Genomic DNA, 11,425 nt, shown 5'->3' with positions numbered 1-11,425 from the left:
TCAATTCAGATCTTATCACTGATTTTAACTTCTGGTTAAAAGATTACCCTTTCTGACTTTAACAGCTTGCTAGTAGCAATTGATTTATGTCTGACACAGCTTCAGTCTCTCAAGGTGTCCCCCAAGGTTCGGTACTTGGTCCCCTCCTCTTCATTCTTAAATGCTCCCGCTTGGTAACATCATACGCCACCATGGTGTCCTTCTGAGCTGCTATGCTGATGACACCCAGCTTAACATGTCTGCAAAACGCATCACTCCCACCACCCACTCCATTATCACAGAATTTCCCAAATCCTGGATGCAAGCCAACCTTCTCCCATTCAATTCAAATCACGGAAACATCCCCCGAAAATGTCTCCCTCTGCATCAATGGCACAACAGGTCCTACTTCCACAAATATACATAAATGGACTTCACATAATTTTTTATTAAATTGTCTACAAACACCATGTCAATGACGTCACAAACACTGCCTTCTTCCATCTTGACATTGCCCATCTCTGCCTCCCCCCTCCCCCCATCTGGTCGGGCGTAGATGGCCAATGTCTACACGTAAGGCTTAAGTCTAAGGAGGGAGAGAGCTTGTTAGCCGCTGAAACACACTCACCCACGCCATCTCTTCTACTGAACCACTGCAACAGCGTCCTGTATGGCACATCCACCAAAATCAGCATTGAACTATGCAATACATTCAAAGCTCAGCTGTCTGTCTACCCTCCCACTCCAGTCCCAGAGATCACGTCACGCAAGTCCTTTAAAACCTCAGTTGGCTACCTGAACAGCAAATAATATCTTTAAAAATGTTCCTCGTAACATCTCAACATGATCACTCCATGCCTTTCAAACCACCTAAAACGGCAGAATTGCAAGTATTCAATGTTCCTTTCCTCTTCACTTTCAAAATTGTACTGAACTTGTAATTGCTTTGAATGTATGGTTCTTTTGAGCTTTATACAAATGAAATGTTATTATTATTAAGTTCAAATCTGAGATGGTTGCCTTGTTGTGACTTTTTTTTAGTCACAACAAGGATACAACAGTGCTTTCAGTTATATTTTCCTTTCTGCATGTGTTTGACAGCAGTACGTCATATTTTCCACTTGGGCCCCCATCTACGGTCAGGATTTCTCTCTTGGAGCCTGACATCAGCAGCCACAGTATAACAAGGGAGGGATTATCATGTGTAGGCTGCTTCATGTTCAGTAAATAATTGAGAGTGACAAGTCTCTGAAAGAGTCTTTTAAAACAGCCAGAAAGATGAAAACAAACATCTGCGTTTCCCCAAAACTGGATATTCGGGCAGGGTAGGCTGTGCATGGACACTTTCCTTCTTTCCAATAACAAACTACCTCTCTGCAATTCATCCTGCTGCAGCAGGAGGCCCATTATGTGACATATTTTAAAATATCTGTTTTGTTGGTTTTCCGTTTACAAAACTCTGTAAATCTGTAGTGCATGTTACATTTTTGGTTTCACTTCTTGTCTTTATAATAATATTTTATATATTACCGGCCATTATAGCTGGACTGGTTGATATTATTTTCATTAATAATGCTTGCAATGCTGGCATTGCTAGCAACCCCCCAACTCAAAGCACTGAAGTACAAATTTTAAATTTACCTTCATTTTTAGGAAAAAAGGTGTTTGACACTAACTGATAAACCAACGCACACAGAGAATATCTGTAGATTCTCACTCTGGCTTTTTGGCTGGACACGTTGGGTTGGCTAGAGTTCAGCAGCAATACACGCCCACAATCTATAAACTCTCTGTGATCATAAGATACACTTGGCACATCTCTCTCACACACATTCAGAACATTGTGTATCTGTGCCCATATAGTCTGCATATTGTGCAAATTGCGCATAGCCACAGTGTGCATGTGTGTGCCCCTGGTTACGTGTGGTCATGTGTTTGCACATATGACGTGGGACATATGTGCATATGCCTGCATTTAAGGATATACAGTTACCTACATGTCCATGTTTTTTTACAGGTATTTGAGAAACAGCAAGGGAGTGTGTGTGTGTATCTAGAGGGCAAACCTCCAGCCGTGTGTTCTGAGTACAAAGACCTGAGACACAGCCCAGAGAGGTCTCGGCTTTGATCTACGGATATCTAAGGATTAAACTGAGTCTCCCTGTCAACAGGGGCGTGTGTGTGTGTGTGTACTTGATTCTGTAATTATGCATGTCAAATGTCTTTGCAGGGGACTGCAAGTATTTACGTCATTGCCCGTTGCCAACACCAGAACACCACTTAACACCTCGTAACAGGATGAAACACTGACACACCCAGACAAGGGGAAGTGAGGGCAGACACTTGTGACAAAGGAAGCTGGTAAGATGTAAAACATTTCTAGAATGTCTCTTTTAATTTACCTGTTTCTCTATCTTAATAGAGGCAAAATGTGAAAGCAAATTATGTTAAAGCTTAGGGGGGTAGTTTTGTAAACACATACAACACAAGCATTATAAAAAAGACACAATCCAACACTCGCCAGCATTTAGAAGACAACCACTTTGCAGGTTTTAATGCTAAAAACAAACACAAAACAGACAGGACACTAATAGATACAGCCAGGGACACACATGAAAAAACGTGCATATCAGGTATTTCAACCTTTATATGTTAAAGTAGAAACGTGTTCGATGGAAACAGGCTTCATTCACAAACACACACAGGATACACAGGGAGCTTTCCCATCAAACTGTGAAGTTGCGTGTGAATTGACGCAGTGTAGGTGATTGTATATCCTCTGCAGCAGCTGTGACCGACTGCACCTGTCACTGTACGTCATGGCCTTCACACACACACACACACACACACACACACACACACACACACACACACACACACACACACACACACACACACGCACACACACACACACACACACTTTGACTTGAATGCAAACAGACAGGTTGAGTCTGGATAATTTGGATGACTGAATAAGCACAAAAAGCTTCGGTCCCATAGGCTTAGTTAAAAGGTTAAAGTTGCAGCACGACGATAAGCACATTTCCTGCCCTCATGTTTTCGTTGTTGACAAGGAGCCTTTGATCATTTAACAGCAACATTTTAAAGTTACATTTTTTATTTTCTTTATGTCCTGCTCAGTGAACAGCATGCTTGTGGTCACACTGTTTTTCTTTTGCCCAACAGGCCACTTAACAAATGACCATGTCCATCAAGTATTGAGATTGAGAAATTTGCCATGCACTAGTCGACAGTGGATTCGATTAGACACACACATAGCTGAGCAACAGATTCAAACAATATAAAACTTAATTATTTCACTTAAAAAATAACACCTTATGAATAAATATTTGCAGAAAAGTGATGACATTCATGATCTGATGGAGGTAAAAAAAAACTATCCACCCCTACTACTACCTCCTACTCCTCCTAACAACTGACAACTTTTTGTTTGTTTCAGTAATTCAAGAGAAATAAACAAATGAAATATAATGTAAATCTTATTTGGAGTGAAGTCTCCAGTGCTGCTTAAACTCCACATGTATAACAACAGCTTTTTGATTATTTTTTAAGAACTAAATATGTTATGGGAGCAGATATTTAAAAAAGTATATTTTACATGTACATTCAAGTTATATACAAATATTCAATGGCATATTTGAAGTTTAGCACACAAAACATACAGGCACACATGCAGGTTATATATTTACTCATCCCACATGACAATTGTTGACCCTCAACAAATTCACGTTTAATATTACACACACATTAATACACAATTATTTGCACATATAAAAGCAGGGTTGGGGAGATTGTTTCACAATGGAATGCGTCCACTTGGAGTATAATGTAATCTCTGGATTCTGGATAGTCTTCATACATAGCAACTGTATACAAGCTACTTTATCATCGTCAATGAATTTGGGAAATAAAGAGACAAAAACTAATCCAAAAACGATCCTTTTCTGAGTAATGTGAACATTAAGCAATAAGAAAATATATACTATTATTATATGATATTTAACTGTTGTTAAAACACATGCCACAGCATGAAAGTGATCTCCCCAGCTCCATCTGACAGAAAACAATGTTCTTCAAGAGCAAAACACGGTACGATAAGAGCAACGAGTGGGTCAAGAAACACTTTTGAAGAGATAAAGAGGAAGGGAAATTGTCCCAGCAACTATGAGATGAAAGAAAGTTGACACCAAGAGAGGAAGTTATGAAGTCTCAGATGCTTGTCTGATACCTCAGAGTAAACCTGTAAAAAATCTTGGACCAGCAGTGATGTTCATGAGGCAGGAATATAAAAACAAAAAACCGAAGTAAGCAGGTGCTGCTCTAAAGTCGTGGCGTCATGATGCTTTCATTGTATTATTAAGGAACCTTAGAGTGTGCAATTACTGTATATCAGAACCAGAAACCCTCCTTCCAGTGGCTCATTCCTCACAATCTTTGATTTGTTCAAATTCATTTATCGGGAATTCAATTGTGGAGCAGTCATATGTAACTATATGACTCTTATATTTGTTATTCAGTGGTAAACAATTCATTGGCTGTCAATAAAAGACATCACCTTTCTTGTTGTTATAAATGGGGCTGAAATAAATAATAGAGACATAACTCATTGTACCAATGTGGTGAAGCACGTTATGTTTAGTTTCACCTTGATAATGCACTGTATGCATTGTGTACAGTCTTATTGTACCTCAATACGTTTTGCTATGATGCCTTGGACCTTTCCCAACGATCCGAATACTGCCGAACAACCTTTACCCGTGCAGTTGTGTTTAAGAACTACAGCAGTAAAGGGAGACAATGATGTGAAATTCAAATCGACTAAGTGCACACATTGTTCATTTTAACGTACTAATCGCTCAAGCAATAGAAACCAGGTTTTCCTCACAGCTCCTTTTATCAGGACTGTCAGCCTCCCACTTTGTAGGGCAAACAGGAGCTACTTCCAACACCTCCTCACGGCAACCAGGAGCCACAGTCAGCGAGCCGTCCTGGATTGAGCTCTCCAAACTGCCCTTCCACCCAGACCTCTGCTGAACGTCCCGCCCCCTGACACCATTCAGGTCTGATGTCCCGTTGGTCCTACCTGGGGGCTCGGGGTAACGACCCCTGCCCGTGCCCCTGCCCCTGCACCATCCCCATCCCTTCCTCCCTTCCCCGCTCCCCACTTTGCCCCTCAAACAGAGCAAGTCCTGGAAGGCGTGCCTGAAGTCAGGGCTGCGGCAGTATATGAGCGGGTTGAAGGCCGAGTTGGAGTATCCGATCCAGTTGAGCAGTCTGAAGAGCAGCTTGATGTCACCCAAGTTGAGGAAGGTAACAAGGATGTTTAGGATGAAGAAGGGTAGCCAACACAGCGTGAAGGTTCCCATGATGATCCCTAGAGTTTTGACAGCCTTGTGCTCCTTCAGACAGAACTTCAGGCGCTTTGTAGCAGAGTGTCTTCCCTCCCCCTTTTCTGTCCTCGCTCTGTTCTCGCCAGGCTTTTCCACCAAAACATTGTCTATTCCTTCTGTTTTCTGCATGTTTAGTCTGTCCTCTCCTTCTCCTTCCAGCTCAGCTCCTGCTGGTTTATTCATTTCTAGGCTATCATCGGGATATGTCAGCTGTGCGTTGTAATGCAAGTTACTAAAGTGCCTCTCCCTCCCTCTGATCTTCTCCAGCTGTTTCTGAGCCTCCTGGAAGACGCGGGTGTACAGGAAAATCATCACCACCAGCGGAAGGTAGAAGGACACGATCGAGGAGGACACCGCATATGCTGCATTGGTGTTGAAATCACAGCAGTTCTCGTTGGCCAAGCACTCCCTCGCTTTCAGGTCATCTGACACCCACCACTCCAGATGGATGGGCAGGAAGGAGATGAGGGAGGCCACTGCCCAAACCCCGAGGACCACTGCGAAGGCCCGACCCCTGGCCAGCAGAAGGAAACACGAGGGTAAACGTGGGGAAGATTATTGCCAGACAGACAGGTGAAATATTTAGATTTTAACAAAATTGTTGGCTGTCCAAAAGTGTAATAAAGGGGCTTTAAGAGAATAACATAATATAACAGCATCAATTTGCATCAACAAACCATCTGATGGGCATATCCTAAATGTGTTCATCCTGTTTCGCACGGAAAACAAACTGCTGCCTCCTGGGTGAAAGTCATATGTTTGACATATTTTTCATGGTTACAAGGAGAGCAGACGCATTGATTTCTGTTGAATATCTGTCGAAATCGCGGAGCATTCGTCTTTTAGAACAACAGCTTCTCGAATTAGATAATTGCTTTAGTTCAAACCCCCCACCCGGCCAGACCGAGGCGCCTTGGTCATACCTGGTGAGTAGCGTCGGGTAGTGAAGCGGCGAGGTGATGGCGAGGTAGCGGTCCACAGCGATCACACACAAGGTTTCGATGCTGGCCGTCACAAACAGCACGTCAGTTGCCGTCCATAATTGACACATGAAGTTTCCAAAAGGCCAAGTCCCCAGCAGGATGTAGGTGGAGCCAAAGGGGACCACCACCAGGCCCATGATGAGGTCGGCAACTGCCAGGGAGGCGATGAAGAAGTTGGTGACCGTCTGAAGACGCTGGAACCGCAGGATGGCTGTAATCACCAGCACGTTACCTGGACGCAAGGGAGAAAGGTAACGTTTACATGTTTGTTTTACAATTAGATTTTAGTCCCCGAAGTCAATTCATCCAACAAACCATCAACTAGCAGAAAAGGTGAAATGCTCCGTGGCTTACCAAATACAATGGCCAGCGCGAGGACACCCATCGCTACGGCCTGCAGCACCAGCTCTGCATCGCTGTACTCCGATGATATCGCCATCCCATCGGACACCAGGGAGGAGTTGCCGTACTGTGATTGGTTAGCCGGTGCTGAGACGTCACCCTCATGTTCCATGATCTACAGTCAGGACACACGGCTTCGTTCATCGTGGATTTAAACAGCCCAAGTGGTAAAAGTGTTCCGCTCAGGTTTTTTTTTTATGCTATGCCCTGAAAAATGAGCTACCAAAACACAAACTAAATACTTGAGGTGAATGCGTGGCCTTTGCCGATGGTCTCGTGTCACAACCAGCTACACAGGGCGGGTACGCCATGAAATGCAGAGGGAGAAGACAGAGAGAAGAGGGATGACATGTAGGGAGGTTCTTGTTTAAACTGACTTTGAGCTAAGCTCTGACCTAATCACTCCCTGCAGGAGCAAAGTTTGGCATGCAATACATTGCAGTGAGAAAAATACACGGTGTATCGCATTTGATATTTTTGTCGTACTTCTCACAGTTGCTTTTTAATGCTCTGATAAAGTCAACTAGAGATTCGGTGTGCATGCTCACCTAGATTTATTTGTGTGTTGGCTTTTTTCCTAAATAATCAAAATACTAACAACACATGTTTATGCCAGCCGTCAAGGAATGCATACACAAGAGTTTACCCAGTTGTTCATGGTCGATGAGTAAAGAATCTAACTTTGGGTGAACCATGTCAATATCATTTCTTTATTACTATCCTTTCACAAGTGAAATAAATTGCTGCCCGTTTTTTTAATCATTACTAAAAGGTCTCAACACAAATAACATAGAGGTGCCATGGGTGTGGTGCAAGTGATGGATCTGTTGGAAAGTTGACTGCACACTCATTTTAAAAATCAATCTTTCATTACCGATGCTCGGACAGCTGTTTTAATTGTAATAAATGAAGCAGAGCTCGGTCTGCCCTGACAGGTAGTAATGCACTGCACTCAATCCAATACTAGGTTATTTATAACTGATGGAACAACTTCCCTATTCATCTCTGAAAATGTAGCTTTCTTCATGGAGTATGAAGATGACAATGCCCCCCCCCCCCCTTCCTCCCTACCCTTTATATGAATGACTCTTTAATTTTGCCTTGTAACTGTTTACTGCTTCTATAGAACAAATCAATAATCAGGGCGGCCACCTGAGTAATACATAGTCAAGCTGGCTTGCCTCTGCTCGCTCTGCTATCCTCCCCTGCATTAGCTGCCCCCCCTCCCCCCTCCCTCCCCTCAACACACACACACGAAAAGTTGTTCAGCTCTCTGAGGCATGTAATTAAAAACAAAAGATTTACAGTGACATAAATATTCCAGTATTAAGTGGAGATAGCTTGGTAGTGGTGCTTGTATTGAGCATAAACACACCAAAAATACACACAAAGGTATACATGCACAAGCCCCGAAGTACACACACACACACAGAACAACCCTCCTGGCTGTGCTTAAGGGATGATGTGTTTGTATACTTTGTGAAATTCACACAAGCTCTAACAAGTGAGCCACAAAACATGTGGCTGTCCAGATCAAATGAATCACACACGTTGAAATTAAACCGAATCACTTATATATGAATATGAGAAACTAACTATAACAAAATAGATATCGGACTTATTTCCGCTAAATGAGGTTTAGTCGAGGTTCTTATTTTTTTCTCAGAGGTTACAATGTAGGGTTATATATATGCCCTTCATTACATATATATCTATATCTCTATAGATATAGAGATATAGATATACATATAGATATATTTGAGGAAAAATGCAAATTTGACCTCAGGTATAGCTCAACACTGACATGCAAGTACATTAAGATTAAAGAAATATTCCAATATTTTTCTTTCACAATAATAAACTAAGTTTCTGCAGAAAAAGTTTGTTTCATTTTTAAATGGCATTGAGCTGATCCCCCACCAGTGTAATCATTTAAAATGCTTTGAATGATTTTTTTTTTTAAATTGCTGTGGTTTCATCACGAGTGGATGTTTCAATAAGCGTGTGACTGAACATTCCAGCTAGTTTTCCTACCTCCAGGCTCCGTCCTGCACTTCCCAATCCAGTGATTTGATCATCCAAATGCCTTTAAATCCACAACACAAAGTATCATCCTAATGTGTTTGTCAGGAGCTGCTGGTCTCTGTTTCTCTTCTGCTGCGTAGTGTCACTTCTGATTTTATGTGTGACACTAATACACACACACACACACGCACAAACACACACAGATCCGTCTTCAGCCCCCGACGACACTTGCCCTTTTGAAACAGCTGAGCCTGGCCCCCTTTTTTATATGCAAGCCCTCGTGACATCACAGCGAGAAAGTAGCCTATCAGGGGCCAAGGAATGTATTTTAGTGTATGTTGCATGTCTGCAGTGGACTGACGGCTAGCTCTTAAGCACTCTTGGAAACATGTTTTTCCGCCTGTAATCTATACAGGGAATGGTTTTTGAGATCTTTTTCTCCTACTTTACATTCACACATTAAAGCTGTAGTACGGCCTTACATTCACTGCTGCTTTTCGGTAGTTTAAAAGACAACAATAATCTTCAACCTTAAAGCATTATACTCTACTGTACTCTATGTATACATATGCACCATCATATCATATGTCATGCAAATACACAGTAGCAGAGCACAAGTGTTGTTGCAAACAAGCAACTAAGACAACTGTGGGTGGTGCCAGGCAAAAAACTAAGTACTTCCTGTTGCATGATGAATTGAGGTCAGAGGACACTGCAACAAACCTGCTAGTTCTGTAATATGAGTTCTGCTAAGCTCAGGCCTCTGAACATCTGCTCTTCATCCTGCAGTTTTATTTTATTTAGTATAATTTTTTTCACCCAGACTGTACCAGTCATATTTTTTTGCATATTTTTTAACGTTTGCCCTGTGTCATAGAACACACTCTTCTGTCTGCATTGTGCTGAGGACAAACTGCAGTTTAGCAGCATCTAAACAACTAATCACAATGCATTTCCTACGGCTGTATGCGGACTCCTCCATCCTCCTCCTGTGGCTCACTTGACCTGCTCGTTCCCACGTTAGCAAAGTTGGCATTACCCAGTTACTAACCTTTGTGTTGAATTGACATTGTATTGACAGCCTTTTTTTCTAATATGGTTGCTTGGTTTTTACGGCATGTTGCAGGCATGCATGAAAATGTGGACATCTAACTTTAGCTAGATGCTAACATGCTGTATTTGGCTGCTGAATGGATTCAAATACATATTGTCACCTTTGCGTCGGTTAGCAAGGTGGATATGTCATTTAGCTGGCTAACGTTAGCTCAGTCATTTCCATTCAACATAAAGGACTACATTTAAATTAATGTTAGGTGCGACCTATAATGTGAGTCCGTATTGATGTGTCGTAAAATCTACGTAGGCCAAGGGCCCTTTACTTTAACGTTTATTATACACACAATTCATTTTACATTTCTAAATCATTGTCCATGTTCATCAGATGTTTGTCACTGCAGAGAATTATACATTAACCGCAAATAATCTTGGCCACACCTGAAATGTCTCAATTGAGCAGTTTCACACTCTTTCCCTTTGCTTTCTATTGTATTAATGATCTTAACGGCAGTCAAATGGATCTTAACAACGACTCTATAGTACTATAAGCAGATTACTACGTGATATAAGTATGTTTGTAATGCTTTATAGACAACAGCGTTATAGAAAATGTTCAAAAACTGTGAATAAATTCTGCACATGGAATAGGGCACGCAGATAAAGAGTGCGCTCAGCCTGATGAATGGTGAAGTGATTGACTGTTCTTTTTGCAAAATTCCAATAACTTTAAAATGGTCAGCTACGTGTTTACAGTTTTTTTCAGTCGCTAACAAGCGTTTGTCCAAACAGTAGTCACATTTTCAAAACTCTAAACACAATTAGCACAGCATCAGTCTTTTGTGGCCATACCATTCACACATTTAATGTCGTTTTCACACAATATGCAGTCAGTGAACACATTTCCACAATGCTTACATTTTCTTAACAGACAAGCTATACCTCCCAACAAAATTATGGATTGTTTTTGTAGTATTTACAAATGTTAACACACAACATCCCACAATAGCAAAAACAATATTCCAAACCTTAAATACAGTATAAAAACCTCTGCTTCTGAAATGATATCAGTTCAAAAACAAAATATATCAAAAATATATCTCAGCTGATGATAAACAAACAATTGAATAATTGACACAGCTGATTTATGTTTGGTGAATTGGGCCAACCACAGCTGATTCAAGTCTGACTTAGACTCAGTGGCAGGGGCTTATTTTTTCTATTACTATAAAAGGAGGACTTTAAGGAGTGATGTTTTTGGAAACAGTAACAGAAAAAGACAAACATTGTAATGTCTGGACGAGGAAGAGCAAGGGGCCCAGGGAGAAGACCAGGTCCAGTGAGAGGAGCAGTAAGAGGTGCAGTGAGAGGTGGAGGTGCCGTGAGAGGTGCAGTGAGAGGTGGAGGTGCCGTGAGAGGAGTAGTGAGAGGTGCAGGTGCAGGCCCAAGGAGAAGGCAAGGTAGAGGTGTAAGAATGCGTGGTGGTGGCATTCCAAGGGCTGCAAGAAAAGTAGTCAGTGATGAAATTCGTGCCACTATCATTGACCATGTAATCAACCACGGTCTCTCACT

General features: G+C 41.8%; 1 protein-coding gene across 1 annotated transcript; it reads right to left on the bottom strand.

Annotated features, from left to right (window-relative positions):
* Positions 1 to 2,437: 2,437 nt before the first annotated feature.
* LOC119214925 (beta-2 adrenergic receptor-like) lies at positions 2,438 to 9,020 on the bottom strand. The gene is made up of 4 exons (XM_037466603.2): positions 8,810 to 9,020; positions 6,728 to 6,890; positions 6,314 to 6,605; positions 2,438 to 5,904 (listed from the first exon to the last, which is right to left on the bottom strand). Exons 2-4 carry the CDS (start codon positions 6,885 to 6,887, stop codon positions 4,857 to 4,859), a joined length of 1,500 nt encoding a protein of 499 aa, XP_037322500.2. The 5' UTR covers positions 6,888 to 6,890; positions 8,810 to 9,020; the 3' UTR covers positions 2,438 to 4,856.
* Positions 9,021 to 11,425: the final 2,405 nt, after the last annotated feature.

The sequence above is a fragment of the Pungitius pungitius genome, chromosome 16, assembly GCF_949316345.1.
Source record: "Pungitius pungitius chromosome 16, fPunPun2.1, whole genome shotgun sequence".
Classification (NCBI taxonomy): domain Eukaryota; kingdom Metazoa; phylum Chordata; class Actinopteri; order Perciformes; family Gasterosteidae; genus Pungitius; species Pungitius pungitius.
Note: the sequence above shows the minus strand (reverse complement) of the source record. Positions and strands in the feature narration are given on the sequence as shown.